Source organism: Trachurus trachurus (genome assembly GCF_905171665.1).
Source record: "Trachurus trachurus genome assembly, chromosome: 11".
NCBI lineage: Eukaryota > Metazoa > Chordata > Actinopteri > Carangiformes > Carangidae > Trachurus > Trachurus trachurus.
Window position 1 is genome coordinate 21,822,110 of NC_139904.1, and position 22,802 is coordinate 21,844,911.

The following is a 22,802-nucleotide window of genomic DNA, read 5'->3' on the forward strand; positions in this document are numbered from 1 at the left end:
CAACTCAAGGTCAATCACCCCAAACATCTCAAACTCACATTCCACAGTCACACAGTATTTATCATCTTAATAGCTGCCTGTTTGTGTGTGTGTCTGTGATGGTCATGTCTCTGCTCAAATGTCCCCTACAGAGGCTGAGTTGTTAAGTTGAATTTGTTGATGTTATTACATTTACTGGATAGGAAAGCTCAGTTGTCAGTTTATTACGTTATAAGTCTAGGCTAATACAGTATTATCAAACAGTCCTGCATTAAATCCTCCATGATTAGGCTACAATCTGTTTTGTTCAAACTATTTAAGATAAGTGTGAATTCATCTTTCATCCTGTGTGTGTGTGTGTGTGTGTGTGTGTGTGTGTGTGTGTGTGTGTGTGTGTGTGTGTGTGTGTGTGTGTGTGTGTGTGTGTGTGTTTGTGTGTGTGCGTGCGTTCTTTGTGGTTCTTGCATTGCACAGAAAACTTCTCCTGTTATTTAGCCGAGTCCAAGAAATACACATAAGAGAACACCACAAGCACCCATCAGTGTATTAGTTTTAGCTAGGTGTATCTAAGAAAGTGGCCACTCACATGCACGTGTTTGTAGGTGTGCCACCAGGTTTCCAGATTCGTTCCTTCAAAATAAAAGCTGAGAAATAGGACATTCTTTATAAATCCATGTTTCTCTACCATATTCCAGTATTTTAGCATACAACGTTAATGCATATTTTAACAAAACGATGCCTTAAGAAATTTTGGGGGAATCGATTTTAAAATGATGAATACTGGCTGAATGAGGGTTTGTAAACACACTTTGTTGCTTAATCGTCAATTCGAGCAATTTTTTTTGACGAATTTGTTTTACTTTCTTATTCTAACACTTACAGTAACAGTTAATTGTGCATACAAAAGGTTTAAACACATTTTTTTCTTCACGGTGACGTTAAATACTAAGCTGCACCAGGTTGATGCCAGACACGAATCTTATTTTGAATCTCCCAACCGGAAGTGGCGCTGTTTCTTGCTGCTAGCTTGACGTAAGTGAGCGGTGAGCCACTCCTCCCTCCAGCATCAGTCTCTCTCCGCCAGTTGTAGGAAGGTGGAGTGAGCAGCCTACTGAGGAACAGTCTGTCCAACGCAGTAAAAACAACTATTTACAACGGGACATTTTGGACTCGACTTCTCCTCTCTTTCCTTTCTCTGCGGGTGTCAAGTTGTCAGCAATGAAGAGGTCAGACAGCTGTCCCGCCAGGATGGGTCGAAACCCCTTCGTCCACGAGCTGACATTCACTATGACGGAGAAGATAAAGGTAAGACAAGAAAATATGACGGTTGATAAATGAGTTTTCTATAGTTTCACAGTCCTGCGTCGTCTGAAACTACCCCGAACTTCCTCCTCTGTGTCGTTGTCTGTCTACTACACCTAACCAATGCCCACCTTGTTAGGGCTGACACACACATACACACACCTCCCCGTGGGTCAGTTTACACTCTGATGTAGGCTAATGTGTTAATGTTATGCCACTTAACTTGGAAAAAAAAAGTTCTTCAGACTTCAGAGGAGAGCCCCAGGGTTGGGACTATCTGTGACATATGGTTCCTCTGTGTGATGATGAGGTGAGTGCAAGACTCAACACACACAGGTCCACACAGGCTGACATCAAAACCACGTGTTCAGCAAATCATTCACTCACTCACCTCTTATTATTATTTTCTTAGGTTGTTTACTATTTGATAAGCTAATACAATACAGATTACAAGTCTTAGGCTAACAGAAGTTTATTCTTCTTTTTTAACCTTGAATAGGTAGATAAAACTACCAGGACCATCATTCACTTCATTTTATAGTTTTGAATCTACAGAATAAACCATTTCTGGGTCACCTATCATACGTAGCAGCCATGTGGACCATTTTTCTCCATTGTAAGTGTTGTGTGAAATGTGTGGTGTCATTTTATAAGAGCAGCTGCTAGCCCAGATGTTCCTGGATGGCTCTGCAAAAAAAGCCAGGGTTGAACCTTGATTGACCAAATTTGCAAGTCAGATATTTGCATCAGATTTTGGACCTGCACAGCTGCTAACAATGGGAACTGTAGCCCCACAGTTATTTTTATTGCACCGTTCAAACTGTCACACTCACTCATGATAATCAGGGTCACATGCACCTGACTTCTTCCTGCATGCTCTCTTGTTTGTGGCTGTTTCTTTTTGACTCGTCCAGCTGCAATGTGCAGCTCACAGTGTTTTTACATGGTTGTTAGCACAGGGTGTGGGGGGGGCAAGCTGACATCTGGCCAAGTTTCACATAAACTTATTATAGTCCTCATTAGACTCCACCAGCTCCCAGTGAGAGTGGCTTATTGTTTTAGGAAATGTTTGGGTTAAGGTTACAGTGTTTATGATAGTAGAAGGGGCCTCTGCTGTAGGCTAAACATGAAACATGCAGGTGGATGGCGAGGCGCTGGTTGAGCTTCTACGCATGGAGAGCTGTGGCTACGTCCTAAATCAACCATCAGGATCGATGGGATCTCTCTGCTGGAGGACAGGCGGTCAGGCTGAGCTACCTCTTCATCAATCAACCCCTGATGGATCAATGGAGTTTGGTGCGTAGTGATTGGTGAGGTCTGCGGACAACTTGACTGTCCTGGACACATATTGCTAATGTAGTGTGATTGACAGGGTGATGGGATAGCATCACCCAGCTGGGTTAGTTTTTTTTTTTTTCTAAACAGTGTAGATTAACTTGAAAGCACTCCAGAGATGAAACTGTAGCTCAAATCCATAGGAAACAATTAAAGGGACAGTTCAACATTTTTGACAAATTGGCCCATTGCCATAATCCCTATAGTCTCGAGACCGAGTTGTTTTAGAGTTAAATTCATGCAAAACCGCTGATGTATGTTCCTGTTGGGGGCCGTTTCTTGGCAAGCAATCTCTGCATTTGCCTTGAAAACAACTCTGTCTCGTAACGTTCCGTTATTATCTCATAGCGTGGTGAATGTGCAGGTCACAACTTGTCCACCAGAACGTTTTGGAGTTGTTGGATTGTGTATTTGATGAGTTTGATGAGGGAAACCAAGAAATCCCATTAGCCTCCATAGCGTAGCTCTGAGCAGCTTGCGGCTTTGCTCTGCCGTTGTAAAAATAAATAAAGGTAACAAACCTACTCCTAAAACTATAAGGATTATGGCAATGGGCCAATTTGCCAAAATGTTGAACTATCCCTTTAACAGAGTACTTTTGTGTAGAAACACCTCATATTTTGTGCAATCGTACAGTTAGACAAAAGGAGGAGTGCACTCCCTCTGCTCTGCCACTATCAGTTTTATCCGTTTCCCCGTAGCTCCGGGGCCCAGAGGTCCCTGGCAGTCGGCTCCTAACAATTACGCTGCGCTGAGACAAGTGGTAAAGCCAGGCCTGCTGCCTTTTCCTGTGACCATACTTTTAAAATCTTGGCTTTTGTGAGAAGTTTCTAACCACTTCAGCCTGGCCTGCTGGATGTGGCAACCATTGTTCCTGCTGCAAGAATGACTTTATTAGTACAGGTCTTTGTCAGTTTTTCCGTTGTAGGTTAGTAGATTGTAAACGGTAGCGTCCAGTTGATGTAAACTGGACCATGTGTGTTTCACTATCTGGTTCACACAGACCTCCCACTGCCTCCTAATGTAGCAGTGAGGTGTGTTTTTTTGTTTTTTTCCACTTCACCAGTCCATGAAGACTTGGTCGCAACACACAATACATGTAAACAAACACAACACACACCTGAACAAAAGTGTTACACCCTAGATCTATATGACATGCAAAACTGTGTGCCTTCTTGTGTGTGTTTGTTGTAGGGAGAGGAGACACATTACTCCTCCTGGCATGTGGACGCGCTCCTGCTGGAAACAGGTTTTCTAACTTCCAGCAAACATGATCAGCAGCACCGTTGACCAACTAGGTCAGCAAGTGAAACAGACGGACAGACAGTAGCGCTCATTCCAGCTGAGTCACACATTGCTGAACAGTGAACATCAGACAGATGTGGCTGCCAGCTCTTCAGCTCACCGACCAAATTCCTGTGAAATCCAACAGAGCTGCACTATCACCAGCCCGCATTGGGAACCCCCCCTCAAATATCAGCAACTGTATACAATAATTGACTTAAAAAAAAAATTAGTCTTGAGCGTAGTGTCTGCTACAGCTCCTTTCTAAAAGCTAAAAGTGAAAAAGTGACCAGCAGGCATTTTAGTTGTAAAGAAAGACTAATATTGAATGGCCGGGGTGAGAATAACAGGTTCTGCCACCTTTGGCTTTGACCTTTATCTGTACACTGGAAACATGACAAACAGAGGGACAGGTTGAGAGCCTCTTGAGCCTCCAGGTGGAAATCAGAGCAGCCTTCCCTCAGCTCATTGGAAACAATTAGCCAGGAGCAATTAGACCTCACTACAGGGTATAGAGCAGTTAAAAGTGAGCTGGGCCACGCTGCTCAGGGGAGGTGGATGTTATCTGGCATGGCTGTGGAAAAGTAGGTAACACTGCACCAGCCCTGATCTGAAAATAATTTGAATTGATAGTTTGAAACTGTGAAGAAGATTTCCCTCCACATTATAACATTACAACATTTTAAAACCTTAACATACGCATTAACTTTGATGTAACACTAAAAAAAAAGCAGTAAATTGAAATCATTTGACATTTTCTCTTGGAATTGATTATAGAAACAGTTGCTGATTAGTCTTCTCCCAATCATTTTATTGATTACTTGACAAATCGCCAAAGCTCCATGGTCAATACAGAACATGGTTAGCATAGCTCCAGCCAATGGCAGGTGACATTGATTGTTAAAAAAAAAAACTGGATACGATTCCCACACTGCAAATAAATGGCATCATGTTAAAACTTAGCGGATAATAAATTAGAGTCAAATATTTCAAATAAGCTTTAAGGAATGATGATATGATAGAAAACAAGCGCTGTGATGGAGCTGCATCTCTCTGGAACATCCTGTTATTGTCTGCCCCGCTGGGTGAGGCAGCCACCACCATTGTGTGTATTTTATAGGTGATGGTATGTCAGATGTTTGTCTTTTCATGTTATGCACGCTTGTATGTCTGTGTTTGCGTTGCAGCGCAGCTGAACGACATCGAGTGTGTGTTTAGAGAACGGACGTGCTGCAGGACGAGCTGAATGGCTCCGTGACTTAATGGCCCCTGACAGCTTTAATGGTGCCGTACGTCCCAAACAGAAGGTGTTTGTGTTTGTGTGGTGGGAGACAATAGGGCCATCATGCTTTCCCGGAGACTTGTGAATATTTAACATACAACAGAATGGCTCTAAAGCCTCCCCTCAGGTCAAAACACATTTGCGGCTCTTTTGTCTGCACAACCATTAGCAGTAGACATTAGCACAATCGCTTTTGGCCTTTGTAGCTTTTTATGGTTTCACTCATACAGTGTAACATCCTACTTACAGAAGTAATTAATCTTTACTTCTATAAATCAGATCAAAGTGGAGTTATCTCAATAGTTTTGTCACTTCCTCTTTGGAGATCCAGTTTGTTATAAACAGATGTAAAAGACATTCAGAAAACAAATGAATACAGAAAAAGTTTAAAAGCTGAATTATTAATTGAAATCCCCTATGGCTTAGAGCAATTCTAGATTAAGCCTACAAATCTCATTCTCCAGACACAAAGGAACATGCTTCTTTAGAATAAGACCCGATATGACATGACAATCATGTTTATACATTTATGCTTTTTATGAAATGTCACAATATCTGCGAAAATAATCACAACATTTTCAAGTCATTCAGGACGCATAAGATATGTTTTTTAAATACTATTGAATTCTGTGTGAAAACATAGTATGGTATTGTGAGATGGTATTTTATCTGAACAGTGAGATCACGGTCAAATAGCTGCGAGCTGATAAAATATCTGTGACATCTAGTAGAGCTGCAACATCCTGTGGCAGTGGGGCGCTTCTCATATCTGAAGTGATAGACATGTTTTGGCTGTTTCAAAAAAGATGTTTTTCTTTTTTTTAATTGGTACACTATTGTGTTGTTGAGATCATTCCTCAGTCCCAGAAAACCATATAAAACTAGTATCTATTCACAGCACCGATGCTCCTGGTCACTAGTAAACTGGTCTTTGTGTGTTAACTGCCCCTTTAACAATACTTCTCCACAGGAGACGGAGCTTTTTAGAGAGGACTCACTTTTCTGTTTGGATATGTAACAGGAACAGTTTATTGCACACAGACAATAAAACTTCAAAGTTTCTTTTATATTAGAGTTGAGGACGTGTGAGCCCAAAATACACTTTTGTATATTTTTAGTGTCAAAACATTCTGAAGTGTATTTTTATAGTAAATCTCAAACCCTCAGCACAGCAGTGGATGCTCTGGTTGTGTTTTATGCAGGTACATAAAGACACTATAAACCCCCCCCCCCCCCCCCCCCCTGCCCCGCCCCCAACTTATTCTCATGCCTCCTCCTGAGAAAATGTCAGCAGATCCTCCCAGATGGATTCGTTAAGCTCTGATGATGAGTGTGCCATGCGTCAGGCGTGGGGGTGGGGAGGGCGGGAGAGGCGTACGAGCATCATAAATCACCCCCATTACTGTTTATTTATTAATACAGCCCTGCAGTGTGCACCTGGGCTCATCCAGGGAGAGAAATGCACAAGGAAGAAAGGAAAGACAGGACAGGAAGGGAGGGAGGTTGGAGATGATTCCCCAGAGTGATGACAAGGAGCACATTGATGCATATAGGAGGAGGAAAACAGTTGATGGGAGGGCAGCATGATGAATGAAGGTGCTGCTGAGCAAACAGACAGAGGGAGTGAGAGATTGATGGATGGATGGATGAGGAGAGGAATCCCTCTGGGACAGGAGAGTACTGTAAAGTGGGCGGGGAGGAGCGCGATCAAAGTGCGGGATGGAGAGATGGGCCGGGGGTCGGAGGGTGGGTGACGAGGAGGAGGAGGAGGAGGAGGAGGAGGAGGAAGCTTAAAATGTCACACAGTCTGAATTTACATTGTAGGCCGTGACATCTTGACCCTGTTAGTACACACACGTGCACACGCACCACATCTCTCTCATTACACAGTAAGAGAAAAGGCATGACGGCTCCAGTCAGCTGACGTCTCATTTTTCACTCTGGCTTTAATAAACTGTGTTTCAGTGACCGGACTCAAACTGCACGGTCAAAGGGTGAACTCAGTCTAACGGTGTTTGTAGAGTTGCCTTCACTTATTTCCTAACTGACTGTTTATACAGTAAAAATCTCTGTGGTGTTTCGCAAAAGATTTTTTTCTCGCCAAACAAAGGTATTGGTCCTCAAATTGTATCATCTTGTTCAAGAGGTTCCTGACTGGTGCTTGCTTTTTTTTTTTTTTTTTGTAAATACAAAAGCACTTACACAAACAACAACAACAAAAAATACCAGGAGATAAAACTGATAAAATGACAGATGTAACTTACTTGAGTCCATCATTATAAGAGAGAACGTTATAAATGAATAACTGACTTTCAAGTAAGAAAAAGCTGTTTTGACACAAAAGCTGTTAAAAATGCATAAATGATTGAAATCAAAGGAGCCTTCTAACCCCTAGCTGTGTTAAAGCCATGACTCGAGAGGTGGAGATGTTAATCTGCCCCCCCACCCCGCCCTCATACAGCTCCACCAGCACGTCTCACTTTGCATTAAAGTTGGATCTCAACAGCCACTGGATGGACTGATGGTGTCCCACTGTGTTGTGAGCTCTGAAATCGGCTTTACAAGTTTTTCTTTGTCAATAATGAATCTACATAAGATATTTGAAGATAATGGTTGTGATGCAATCACAACATAATTCAAAATATGTCACTTTCATTGGGAATTTTTGTGTTTGGATTTTGAAAAAATGTCTGTACAGTAGGGATCCGGAAAAAATAGTATAGCGATATTTTTGCATGGCGATATTGTATCGATATAGGCATGCCAGGTATCTGTCGGTTGGTATGGTTTCTGTTTCCCACATGGATATGTTGTATTTCTGTGGATGTCCCAAATTTTTGTGTCCCCATGTGTCCTTATGTATTATGACCTTTGTGTACTTTAATGGCTTGAGGTCCTTTTAACATAATGCCGGAGGACTGCAGTTGTAAATTAGCCTCCGGCTGACACTGGCGCATTTACAGAAATGTCCATTGACGTGCACTGTCCACTAAGTAAATACATATACAATCTGAACAGACTAAGAAGTTTATCTTAGAAAAAAACAAATGTTAACAAAGTTTTCATTGTGAGACATTTGCAGTTGAAAAAAGCGAATAAAGCGCAATATATAGCATCATACTGCAATAATATTGTATAGAGACACAGATATTGTGATAATAGATTCCCACAGGGTCAAAATGATGCTCAAGTGAAGCCGAGATTTCATTCTTCTTTCTTTTCACTATTCAGATTCAAACACAGTCTCACCTCTATTAACATCAACATCCTCTATTGGTAGAGAACTCTAGTACTGATATGTAAACAAGTCAATATTAGACATACAAGCCGGTCAGCTCCAGAGATTCCTAACTGGGAAAGTGTGTTCAGAGCGTGTGTGTGCATGCATGTGTGGGTGTGGGTGATGTAGCCGATGTTTGTTCCTTCCTGTAGGCACAGCTGGAATGTGCGTCGTGTCCTCTTGACCCTGTAGGATTTGGAGGCGTCTTCTCACTGTACTGTATAGGAATGTACAGTATGTTGAAGACCCGGAGTTACTGTTGTTTGACAGCTGGTTTGTGGAGATGCACCGGTGACTGTTCATTCATGTGTCCTTTTTTTAATCTTTCTCACGTACATTCTCGCATATTATCTCTCTCCCTATCTCTCTCTTTCTGTCACTCTCTCTATCAGATAGGACTGATGTCGCTCACGGTGTTTCCCGTGCGGCTGCTGCTGGTGTCTTTCTTCATGCTGCTGGCCTGGCCCTTTGCCTTCACAGCCTCTCTGGGACGTTCTGAGTTTGTCATCGAGCCACAGTCATGGTGGAGAAGGTGTGTGTGTGTGTGTGTCTGGGATTACACAGAAATGTGAAATGTTGCAGCATCCAAACATCACGTACCTCTTTGTCCCAGGTTTGTAGATGTGAGTCTGCGAGTGATCATGCGGACCATGTGGTTTTGCGGAGGTTTCCACTGGATCAAGGTGAAAGGGGAACGAGCTCCGCCCTCTGAAGTTCCCATCCTCACCGTGGCGCCGCACTCCACCTACTTTGATGCCATCCCAGTCACCATGACCATGTGCTCCATCGTCACGAAACTGGAGAGCAGGAGCATTCCTGTCTGGGGGAGTGAGTAAAGCACATTTCCTACAACTATAACTACAACCCGAAAGTTTACTGAAAGAAATAAAACAAACAATAGAGTTGCAGTACAGGGCAGTAACAGGATGTAGCATACTCTCCATTTAATGCAAAATGCTGAGGAGAAGGAGAACAGACTGTAATATGAAAATATATGTAAGAGTTGTTAGGCTGTATCAGAATTAAATGAAATGTTCATATTGAACTTTAAATTCAGGTTTCAAGCACACTGAGAAATGCACACATATGGTCAAACAGTGGCTACGGTATGTAGACTGATGGACTGCACAGTCACAGTTTCTGATGCATTTTAAAGGAATATTTCACTACGTTTAAATGTGGCAGTTCTGTTGATGAGTAATTAACTACCTGTGTTGAGGAGGATAAGTCCTGTGTCAATTAAAATAATGCAGTTGCATATTTAAAATGTTGAAAATCTATTATTTGCAATATCTGAAAATGTATTCAGAATCAGATTTTTAAAAAGATCTCTAGTTGTACTGAAGCCGATATTTGAGCTTTTTACTGTAAACTGTGTTGAGCAGTGTCTCCTTGCAGCATTAACTGTTTACATTTGGTGGGTGGCACATGAATATATAATTTTAATACAAATATAAAGATGTATATGAAAAAAATTGTGATCCTTAATTTCACGTAATCCTTTCTTTTTTTCTTTTGACTTTAAACTATTTCAGTGGGTGATTACAGTAGCCTTGTCAATTAAGTGGATGTTTAGTTAATGCAAGAACTGTTTTCGCTTTTAGTTGAAAACGTCTGAAGATAAATGTATTATTTGGGGTGGTTTGTTTTTGTCCTGGCAAACATCCAACACTGACTCTTCATCACCGTCCTCTCAGCTCTGATCAGCTACATCCGGCCGGTGTTTGTGTTTCGGTCGGACCAGGACTCCAGGAGGAAAACTGTAGAGGAAATAAAGCGCAGAGCACAATCTGGAGGGGAGTGGCCCCAGGTATGTGAATGAGAATACACACACAAACACACGCAGGACCTCAGCTTGGCTCACACCACCTGAGAATTGAAAGGTGATAACATAAATACAGAGAGTCACAGTTCACACGGTTCAAGGCCATATGCATTCAGTTGTGTGTGTGTGTGTACTTTAATGTGTATTTGTTTGTTCCAGATAATGATATTTCCAGAGGGGACGTGCACCAACAGGTCGGGTCTCATCTTATTCAAGGCTGGTATGTGTTCAGACCCCTTCATGCTTTAGGCTGATCTTGAAACCAGATGGAAGGTGTGTTTGCTTGTGCGTGTGTCCTCACCTTATGTCAGATTGCATTAAAGTGCAGTGTCACTGTCACTTATCATTACACGAATGGAGCGAAAATTGCAGCGACCTTAAACCCTGGGCCACTCGGGGACAGTGGAAACAAGCTGTGAACATAACAATGACATACATTATTATCACTAAGGCGAATTGTTTATTTATAAATCCAGCTGTTGGGAGGTAGCATTGACTTATATCTGCAGTTGGGAGCTGCAACCTACAAAAAAGTGTGTTTATTTGAGTTTTTTTAGTCAAGACTCAGGGTGTTGGATAAATCACCATGAGCATCACCTTTCATGTTCTTCATGTGATGGGTTGTTATTATAACAATATTGATTCTAGCCGCACTAAATCTTCTATCTGCTATAATTACACTGTTGTTGTTGTTGAAGGGAAGCCAGTCTCGCTTTTTCGTTCTTTCAGTGGAGCTTAAGTTTCAGCCACATTCTTTTTTTTATGCCAACAATTTATCTCTATGTGGATTCATAAATTATACAGTATCCATCCATCCATCCAGCCAGCCAGCCAGCCAGCCAGTCAGCCAGCCTTTCAAACTTTGTGATTGGTGCTTGTTAGCAAAGGTTAGCATTCTAACATGTTAAACTTAGGTAATGAATATTGTAGTCTGCTCCTATTGCCACTTTTTGCCACTATTAAAAGGACAAAGTGCTTGATGTGCAGAAGCGCATATGTAAAACAAAAGGAAGGTTGGGAGAGTAATGTGGGATGATAACTTTGTTTATTGCAAAACAATTAAATGATAGGAAAGCGACAATACAAAAACTGTGCTGTGCCTGACTGCGGTCAATGACGGTTTTGCAGTTTTTTTAGAATGGCGAGCAGTCTCTTGAGTGCCTCGAAAACAACTCTGTCTCGTAACGTTCCGTTATTATCTCATAGCGTGGTGAATGTGCAGGTCACAACTTGTCCACAAGAGCGTTTTGGAGTTGTTGGATTGTGTATTTGATGAGTTTGATGAGGGAAACCAAGAAATCCCACTAGCCTCTGTAGCGTAGCTCTGAGCAGCTCGCGGCTCTGCTCCGCCATTCTAAAAATAGCTTGCACCGACAATTAAAGGTAACGAACCTACTGTGCTCCTTTTAGAGATTATGGTAATGGACCAATTTGCCAAAATGTTGAACTATCCCTTTAAGGAAACTTAAATGCGGCTCCTACATTGATGGTAAACACTATACCTGCTAAACATCTGCATGCCTAAACTGTCACTGTCAGTAGGTCAACTTGCTTAGCCCAAAGCATGGCTGCACATGTGCACAGCCTAGCAGAGCACCGTGCATGGCAGTAGATTCTTACATGTCAACACAGGAAGTGTTTCAGCTGTGTGTCATCTGTCTCACGTGCGTGTGATGGAACAGATAGGCTTCACTCATCTGTCGTCGGCCTCATAACTCCAGTGATTGTGTGCTGAGATCAGGGGGCTGTGAAAATGTGGCGTTATGCTTGAACGCATCCAGTGTAGACACAGCTCGTGACACTATTGTGTTCAGTTCTGTTTATAGTCGTATTTTTTTAAATGTCTGTTTAGCTCACAAAACACAAATTCAAAGAACAGGATAGACCTCAAAACTGCACAGCTTATGTTCAAAATGAACAACAACGTGCTGCCTGACTGTATTACCACTTCAGAGGAGTGTGTATATGTGTATAAGTCAAAAATCACAACCAACACTAGACTAAAATGTGCTACGGTAACAGCTGTCAATCCATGGAATAATCTGAAGAATGAATTAAAAACATGCAGTACCATAATCTTGCTTTTTTTGTTTTTTTTTTCCTCTAATTTTTTTTCTTTTCTTTTTTTGACTCTGTTATTTGTTGATAAAAGAAACAAGCAGATTGCATTTTTTTTATATAACTTGATTTATAATTTGGTAGGCAAAATAAGCTAACAGGGTTCCTACGCATGTATGGAAAGTATGAAAAAGTATGAAAAAGTTTGGAATTTGATTTTATACATTTCCAGGTCTGGAAAAGTATGGAAAATGGAAACTATGTATGGAAATATATTTATCTTAACACTTATCTGGGTTTGGTCTTATCTGAAGTTATTTGGGTTAATTATTTTGTATGTGCTATTATACCTAGCTACAATCTCCAGGAAATTACTTGGTTACATAATGGCATACACGTTCAGAATAATGAAAACAAATGATTGCATGTTTTTTTTTATATTATCCACATCTATTTACTCAAATATCACAAATAATTTGATTTTTTTTTACCGAGAAGTCTGGAAATTAGGGTCTGGAAAAAGTATGGAATCTGGAAATTTCAAATGTGTAGGAACCCTGAGCTAAGCTTCAGCCTACACCTTTTCGGTCTAAAAGTCTATTGTATACTTTCTTTATTTGCTTATTGTTTACTTTGATTTGTGTACTTTCTGTTTTGTTACTTGTTTTTTGTTTTGTTTTTAAAGACCTTGTCTAGCTGCTGTATTTATGTGTGATTTCTATTGTACAATGAGGTAAACTAAACCAGAATAATAAGCTCAGTCGTTACAGTTATTAGTCGATCTCAAAAATTTGTCAGCTGCCTCAAAACCAGATGAGGGTTATTATCCTGCGGAGTTGCAGATGCAGTGTGGAAACCACAGTCCAGACCAGTCTGTGGCTGTGGTTTTTGGTAATTTGCAGGCAGCCAGGGGTGTGTCTGCAAATTCATAGAGAGACAGTTCTGTGTGATCACTTTGTTCAGCAGAGCCCGTTTCATTTTGTGTGCCTGGGCCTGTAATGATTATTAATGCATGAAGTTAGCTGCATAACTGCCAACTCCAGGTGTAGATGTCTGAGCAGATTACTTTCATACTTGACCCAACAGGTTTGGAGGTCCATGGCCATGCTACAGGACATCCCAACAGGGCACCTAACTGTGTCACCCATCTTTTTGGGCTTGTTTTTCTGCTCACCTCCTCTGTGTGTGTATGTGTGTGTGTTGCCTGGCATTGTTCCCTGCCTGTCCTGTGTAATCCCCTTTCTTCCAGTCTGTAATTCTGTCATTACCAGTAAGCCCTGTTGGTCACACTCTGCACTCGTATGTGTGTGTGTGTGTTTGTCTAGCTTGATCTGTCTGTTGTGTGTCGTGTGAGCCAGTGCTCTCTGGACGTGTCTCCTCTAGTTTTGTCCTTTCACTGGCTGCCAGCACAACAGTGTGTGTGTGTGTGTGTGTGTGTGTGTATTAACGTCCATGGTGCCACCTATGCATGATGTGCTCTACAGATACCTCCAGTCTGTCTCTCATTTCAAAAGACTTTTTTATGGAGCTTTCACTTTCATCCTCACCCCCCTCTCCCTGTCTGCTGTCCCATATTATTACCACAGGTGATCATCACACTAATGCTTCTCATGTTCCTTTTTTTAAAACCAAGATATCAGGCCAATATTATTTAATTCCCGGCTGAGATGTAATATTTATGTTTAATTTTAGTGTGACAGCAGTGACAGCTGAAGCTCTTGTCTGGCAACAACCACCCCCGACCAATCTATCAACAGATTTCTACAGTTTTATTTCAAAATCACAGTTTAAAAATGGTACTTGTCATTTTATTTCAGTCAGTCAATGATACCAAACAGATCACATCTCGGATAAACGTCATCTAGATTCCTTTAAAAATATTGGGAATACTAAAATAATCACACAATCTAAAAAGAAAATGAGTTGAAGCTGCACCAGTCAGTAATTCTTTGCTAATGTATAAGTCGGAGGAGTGGCTTGTAACAACAAAACTACAGATATTACCAGCATCAGAATTTAGCATCTCTCAGCTCCTTGTTTTGGTTCCACGCTCCACAATTTCACTTTTGTCCGCTGCTCTCATCAACCCTGTCTCCAGCAGCCGTAGCCGTCCTCCATGAATAAGCTTTCATAAACCCATTGTGCTCGTCGCCCAGCACGAGAGGGCCGACAAAACAAAGCTTGAATGAGAGCAATCACAGCCAGTTCAGGTGGACACAAGCTAGACTTCAAATTAAAGCTGAGGTTGCTCTGTGTCTGCCGGATGTGTAAATTATTATTATTTTTTTTTTTTTATTCATATGCACAATGATAAAAACTAAAATTATATTTAATGATACGAAGGCAAATAATTATTCAGGAGAGGAAAAGCCAAAGGGCTTATATAAGATCCTCCCCTCCAATACAAAATCACTAAAACAGAGCAACCAATAGAAAAATAAAAGAGGAAAAGAAGCAGAAAAGGGAGACAAGGAAAAAACAAGAAACAAAGAAACAGAGAAAAAAAGAAGACAACAACAACAACAAGGACAAAAATCGATAGAATTACAAATTAATTTCTAGACATGAGTATTATTTTGCCTGGACAGAAGATACCTCACCAGACCAGACCTAAACATTTTGTAGGAGGATAAAAACTTAAGTAAATGGGCCTTTTACCAACACATTAGCAGCATTGTGTTTAAAGCTTCTCTCACTGTGCCAAGTTTGTTTGTTACATCCCCAGTAGGTTTTGAATTGCATCAGCTATTTCTCCTCAGGACAAGCATACATATTCATAGTACTCATCACATCGCAGTAGTACACATAACACAAAATGCCATACCCAACACTGTAACACATAATAATGCACATAACAATGAATGAGTCAACAAACATCATAAAGATGCTCTGACTGAATTGATCATTATTTAGCAGATAATTATCATCCCCCATAAATGAATGCCCCTGAATCTATAAGCAAAGTTCTGCTCATTAGTTATGAAAATGATTCACCAAAACAAACCGAGCCTTTAAGGTTTCAGCCATATTCTCATTAATAATATTAACACATGCTTTCTCATCTGTTCAGTGCTGGCACAGTAGATTGAATAGGGCTTTGTCCTGTGATAAATAGTGTATGTAACTTCTATTAGCCCGTCTGTCGTCAGCAGGACATTATAGACCTTGAATAGAGACGCTGTCTGCAGCCACTGGAGGTTACCCAGAGGTTGTGAGCCTGTCGCTCATGCAGCAACTCAGCCTCTTCTATGCTTTTCCCTCAAGTCAGTTTAAAGGGATAGTTCAACGTTTTGGCAAATTGGCCCATTGCCATAATCCCTATAGTTTTAGGAGTAGGTTTGTTACTTTTAATTGTTGCTGCAAGCTATTTTTAGAACGGTGGAGCAGAGCCGCGAGCTGTTCAGAGCTACACTACAGAGGCTCATGGGATTTCTTGGTTTCCCTCATCAAAAATCATCAACAACTCTGTCTCATAATGTTCCGTTATTATCTCATAGCGTGGTGAATGTGCAGGTCACAACTTGTCCACCAGAGCGTTTTGGAGTTGTTGGATTGTGTATTTGATTAGTTTGATGAGGGAAACCAAGAAATCCCATTATCCTCCGTAGCGTAGCTCTGAGCAGCTCGCGGCTCTGCTCCGCCGTTCTAAAAATAGCTTGCAGCAACAATTAAAGGTAACGAACCTACTGCTAAGACTACAGGGATTATGGCAATGGGCCAATTTGCCAAAATGTTGAACTATCCCTTTAAGTCTGTCAAAAGTTTTTTTTTTATGTCAATGTGCATGTGGTTGTAAAGAGATCAAATACTGTGGAATTTCACAGTCTCCTTTACTTATTGTTGTGATACAGTTGACATTTTCTTTTCTCACCACCTCCTTCCTCTCTTGTCTTTCAAAGGTGCTTTCATCCCAGGGCTCCCAGTACAACCAGTGGTGCTGCGCTACCCAAACAAACTGGTAAGAACCCTTTATCCAGTGCTGCCCGCCCACTTCCACTCACTTTTCAGCCTTGTGACACCTCTGACCTTTTGGACATATTCAAGTTTAGTCCACATACATACTACTATACATACACACACACTGTGTACACAGACATACACACACACCTGTGATGTAATGGTTTCTTCCCGTCACGTTAGTATGTGTTTCTCTTGTGTTGAATGACTTCATGTTCTAGTAGGATGATATTTCATTCCCCTTCTTTCTTGGTCTCTTTCTCACACACGCACGCACGCACGCACGCACACACACACACACACACACAGAGAAAGGGTGTCATGTCTCTCTCCGCACCTCTCCTCGCTTTCTCATGAATTATGCAGTTCCTGTTACCTACTTTTTCTTTGTTTCCCTAGAAAGCTTTTGTCTCTTTCCCTTTGTGCTGCGTGTAGTCACTGTTATGACTTTAGTGACAACGTGGCACTAAAAGGCAGTTTACGTGAGAAAACTTAGATAAACTGCACAAACTGGGTGACTTGTCCTCAGATTGTGTTTTTCATTATATATCCGCTCCATCTTTTATCATATGCTCATAAACCCGCAACCTGCAACAGGAAACGATAGTAAACAAACTACATCAACACCCAGCCACGGGATGTGTAAATAAATTACACCAAATCCTGATTGTTACTGAGCTGAATCAAAACATATACAGCACAGTATGACTGAGTTTACTGTCAGAGCCTATTACTGCGCATCAGCAGCACCAGCTACGTGAAAAGAAGCAGATAGCATCAGCTTGAAAAAGCCCACATGTCTTGTTTGGGCCTGTTGTAAAAGTGATGTTATCTGAACAGTCTCGCATTGTGGGTGCCACTTTATCACGCTTGAGCTGCGTTTACACCTGTTTGGCTCCTTGAGTCCAGATCAAAGCGGAAAGTGCCGACTGCTTTGCGTTATAATATTTTAATAAATAGGTGAGAAGGTAAACAAACAGACACATGGACTGACAGTTTGATTCTCCTTTGTCAGAGGCAATTCAGAAAATTCACAGCCCATCATTTTCCACCTAAATGGTCATGGATGTTTGTGTATTTATCCTCTTTTTAGAGTTTATCACAAGTTCACAGTTAAATTTATCATCTTCCAGTGGTTTGGTTCGTTACACTGTAATTTATTCAGTTTGCAGAGATGTAATCCTTTTTTTTTTTTTTTAAAGTCTGCGCTTTTTATCTTGTAGTGCAGTTTTAATTGCAGTGATGTTCAGTTATAAATTTCCATCTTGTTTCACTTCATTCAGGAATTACAGTCCTGGGCTAAAAACTAAAAAGTATCAGATTCACATTATTAAAGGGATAGTTAAACATTTTGGCAAATTGGCCCATTGCCATAATCCCGAGACAAGAGTTGTTTTCGAGGCAAATGCAGAGACTACTTGCCGAAAAACTGCCCCCCGACAGGAACGTGCATCAGCGGTTTTGCATGAATTTACCTCGAAAACAACTCTGTCTCTTAACGTTCCGTTATTATCTCATAGCGTGGTGAATGTGCAGGTCACAACTTGTCCATGAGAGCGTTTTGGTGTTGTTGGAGTGTGTATTTAATGAGTTTGATGAGGGAAACCAAGAAACACAGACAATTAAAGGTAACACACCTACTAACAAGACTATAGGGATTATGGCAATTTGCCAAAATGTTGAACTATCCCTTTAAGGCTTTTAGCAGCAGAAATTCTAAGTAATGTATAAAGTGACACCCAGTACACAAATACAAACCACTGAGAAGGACTTCAGGGAGGTCAGGGAGTCAATGGATCTGTATAAAAGTGACATCAGAGGTGTTTGTGTGTCTGTCCTGAGCCATTTCCTCCTTCTCCTTCCTCTCCACAGGATACTGTTACATGGACGTGGCACGGTCCTGGCGCGTGAGTGTTTCTGCTTTTCTATCACACACCTACACACTTTATATACACCATACAGTACACAACACATGCACACGCACATGCAGCTCCTACTGCCTCCTGCTATGTACAGTATATGGTTAAAATACCGGTGACCTGTTTTCCATTAGAAAGGAGTATGTTATGATGCTGTAGGGGAACTTCCATTATCTCGAGTACCATCTGTTCAGTCTTGTGTCCATCCATCATATTATCTGTCTCTCCATGAAGCTCTCGAACGTAGAAAAACTCAGCTCTCCGTATCTTCCAGGTTCAAGATCCTATGGCTCACTCTCTGCCAACCTCATAACCCTCTGGAAATAGAGGTGAGTGGATCAGAAAGGTGAACATCGTGATATTCAAAAATACTGCTACAGTATGTTGTTGCTGTTATGAATTTGATATATATAATCATATATCATATATAGTTGTATATTGTACAGTTATACAATTCATGTTTCTATTCTCTCTCCATAGTATTTGCCTATTTATACTCCATCAAATGAAGAGAAGGAAAACCCCGCCCTGTTCGCCAAAAATGTCAGAAAGCTCATGGCAAAGTAAGTGTGTATTAGTGTGTTTACAGTGTGTGATCAGCACAAACACACACACATATTCAGCCCCTCATGAACTCTTCCTCCTTCCTGATAGGGCGCTGGAGCTGCCACTCACTAACATGTCCTTCGAGGACCGGGAGATCGGCCTGTCCAAGGGCCCACTGAGCATTCACGACTGCAGCAGCCTGCTGGAGTTCAACCAGCTGGTGTGCCGCTTAGGGTGAGTTGGGAGACTGGATTGACTGGTTGGACTGGGTACGGGGTCAGTCGACGTTTCGAGACATTGGGGAATTGAAGGTGAAACACTGACACCCAGTGGTGAGAGGGAAGAAACACACACATACACACACACACACACACTCAGGGAGGTGTGTTCTTTTCAAGATTAATAAATCAGTCGGTTCAAATTAGCTGAGGTAATGTTTGGTGTTATGTCACAGAAATGTTCTGCCAAGACTGAGTATTTGTTAAAACCACTGCTCCAGTCAGATTTTATACCAAGGGAGCACATTAAAATATTAGATAACTTTGAGCATATCATGTGATTATGTGGTTAATTAGAGAAGATAATTGTTATAAATAGGTAATCCCACAGTTTTTTTTTAGTCATGAAATCATTCGTCAACATGTGTTTTTCTCATTTGAGCTCATAAGTATGGAAGCACCCCTCCACCCCCAACCGCAAAGGAATATTTATTACCCTTCTTTTCTAATTAGCTCCATTATGAGAGCAGTTATCTCATTAATCAGCATTGGGACTGGATGTGTACTGTGTACAACTAATGATAACATATCTGTGATCATAAACACTATTACACCCACTTTTTATTCTAGGCTTTTATGTGTTTTTGTGGGAATTAAACAGGCTTACCACATTGGAAGATTCCATTAATGTGTCACATGTTGTTAACAGTGCTGTTTTCTGCTCTACTTTGTCATAACAGGCTGAGAGCAGGAACCAGAGACGAGGTTGAGGAGCAGGCCAAGAGAGCCAGGAAGCTGCAGGGAGACAGGCTGAGTTTGGAGGACTTTGCCCAGTTCCTCAACCTGCCAGTTACAGACACACTCACACAAGTCCACAGCCTCTTTGACCAGGTAAATGCTCAATTTTTTTTTAAATTTTAGGTTAGTGTAATAAGCATGGTGGTACAATCCAAAGTTTAGATTTAGATGTACTAAACAGTAATAAAAGTTATGTAGCTTAATAAAAAATGCATTTACATAGTTAATTTAATTGAGTTGTATTTCCTTCAGCCAATGTAGTGTACCTTTGGTTTCTAAATGTCTGTATTTATAAACGGATACATCTACATATCATTCTTGCACACAACGAGCATAATGCACAGTGCAACCACTATGCCACACAACAACAACCAAAACCACCTCATAACTCGTCTTATACATAGAATAGCTCCATTTAACTATTTCGCTACTTTAATAACTGTATCAGTTTCCTCTCTTTAGAAAAAATCAAGAAACGTAACATTCCTATAAACAGTTATTTTATACTATGTTTAAAGAAATAAAATCTTGAATATTTTAAAGAAAAAACATGGTCTGATGTCAAGAAATTTGGTCCTAAATTCCATGCCAGTTGTGAAAATACGATAAAACCAAACTTAATATAAAGGTTAATGATTTCTGAGCCTGAGCCGAAATCTCAACTCAATAGAATAGTTGTCATAGCAGCAAGGAGGCAGGAAAAGTTCATTCTGCTGTGTTTTCCTTTCATGAGGTCATGATATGAGAAGAATGTAGCAGGAAGCCGGTCCAAAGTATTCAAGCTGATGGTATCACTGACCTGCTCGTACTTTGGTTATTAAGAAGCCGAGTTTGATCCTAGACATTTTCTTGCTGTTTGATGTTTGACAGGTTCCTCATACTATGACTTGTTTTCATTTACCACGCTCAGGGTCTTTGTTTTTAATGTTGCGTCACTTTTTGGCCCACTGTCTGTTTTCAGGTGTCTCTGTGATCATTTAAATGCAGCAGGGTTTTTTAGAGCCTTTGAATTTTAGTGTTTAACAAGGGCACTGTCCCTGATTCCACACACCCACAGCTATTACTTTCCTGTCTTTCAGGTCATATAAAGAAAGTTTGATGTGTAGAACTGGGCTGACATTGACTGCAGAATTTACAGCACAATAAATTCAAAATACATTCAGCAACTCTAAAATCAGGTCATCAGCAGTAAACCCTGTTGAGAAAATTAAATTCTTGAATGTGAATTACACTTTTAAGTGGTGATATTTTCAAAGGGTAACAGGTTATATGGCCAGTTGTGTTTGCATAATTCAAAGCCAGAGATGATTACACTTTTACAGCAAATGACATTTTCATTTGGGATCAGATTTGTTCACTGAGATCGTTTTATTCCCAGAGAGGAGATGGACAAATAGACGTCAGACACTTTGTCATCGCCCTGTCTACAGTTCATCGACCAGCAAAATCACTGGAGACCCTCAGACTGGCCTTCAAGGTGAGCGCGTTAGTCGCTGAGGCTGATATAATACAGGTTTTAAATCATCACTCTGACAATGTATTTTGTTGTGCAGATTTATGAAAAGGAGAAGACCGGGGAGGTCCAGGAGGAAGACCTTGCCACTATCCTGGAGATAATGCTCGGGGTGGAAGAAGTGGATCTTTCGTGCTTGTTTCTTGTGATTGACAAAGTTGACAAGGACACGATCACATATGGTAAGACCCACAGTCTGGTTGTACAGACATTTCCAGCATCAGTACAGAATCATCAGATTAATTGCGGCACTGTGGGACGTTCAGTATGAGACCACTGTGCAGATGACTGACGGCATCTGTCTGCGTTCCTGTTTCCTCTGTGCTGTCACTATCACATTTGATTTCTCCTTGGCTTTACTGGAGAGGATAAGCACCGTCTGTTGTTGATTTTCTAGACTCTGTTACATCTACCATCTGTCTTTTCTAGACACTGTTGAAGCTCGTCTATGTTCTCTGTTCTTGTACTTTTAATGCGATTTTCTACTTTTTCCATAAAACATGCTACAGAGGCTCATGGGATTTCTTGGTTTCCCTCATCAAACTCATCAAATACACAATCCAACAGTTGAGAATTTACCTTGAAAACAACTCTGTCTCGTAATGTTCCATTATTATCTCATAGCGTGGTGAATGTGCAGGTCACAACTTGTCCACCAGAGCGTTTTGGAGTTGTTGGATTGTGTATTTGATGAGTTTGATGACGGAAACCAAGAAATCCCATTAGCCTCCGTAGCATAGCTCTGAGCAGCTCGCGGCTCTGCTCTGCCGTTCTAAAAACAATTAAAGGTAACAAACCTACTCCTAAAACTATAGGGATTATGGCAATGGGCCAATTTGCCAAAATGTTGAACTATCCCTTTAATATCAAATAAATGTGATTACAGTCACCTCTTTAATTCCCTGACAGCAGTCACAAACTTATTTCTGTTTTTTTTCTGTTTTCTAGATGAACTTCGGGACTATATCGACAAAAATCCATACTTTGTCCAGAACTGCCTGGACTTTAAAGACCATCCACGCAAATTCTGCATCGGCCGACCAAAGCGCAGCAACGGCCAGAGCCACGACAAAGATGACTGAATGATGGACTCAGAGCATCTCCAGGAGCTGCAGGCTTGCCTACCACCTCTGTGCCTTCATGTGCAGGTAGTGGAAGAAAAGAAGGAGAATAACACAGGTGTTCAGTGTAAATCAGTGTAGCACAGACGATGGACTCAGTTTTATTTCATTTTTCTTCTGAACTTTTTTTTTTTTTTTGGATAGGGGGGGCATTTGTTTTTAGTCTATTATCAGATAAAGAGACATTTTTTTATGTTCTGTGAATATATTATTTATTTTAAATGTATTTTCTTATGCATGAAGTACAGATATTTAAGACATTAGTTGATAAAAGGACGGGTACTTTTTTAGCCCCGTTGTTGACTTTGTGTTGAAAGTTAGCACTGTTGTTCTCAGGCAAATGGACACAATCACAAGGTGTGAATTTCCCTTTTCTGCTGCTCCT

General features: G+C 40.9%; 1 protein-coding gene across 1 annotated transcript; it reads left to right on the forward strand.

The window, feature by feature from the left end:
- Positions 1 to 1,197: 1,197 nt before the first annotated feature.
- Positions 1,198 to 22,378, forward strand: lpcat1 (lysophosphatidylcholine acyltransferase 1; the record flags this gene model as incomplete). Its single annotated transcript, XM_083982541.1, has 14 exons — positions 1,198 to 1,284; positions 8,855 to 8,994; positions 9,076 to 9,290; positions 10,139 to 10,272; positions 10,447 to 10,507; positions 16,245 to 16,303; positions 18,175 to 18,209; positions 18,496 to 18,550; positions 18,702 to 18,784; positions 18,876 to 19,001; positions 19,726 to 19,876; positions 21,162 to 21,260; positions 21,337 to 21,478; positions 22,245 to 22,378. 14 exons carry the CDS (start codon positions 1,198 to 1,200, stop codon positions 22,376 to 22,378), a joined length of 1,521 nt encoding a protein of 506 aa, XP_083838667.1.
- Positions 22,379 to 22,802: the final 424 nt, after the last annotated feature.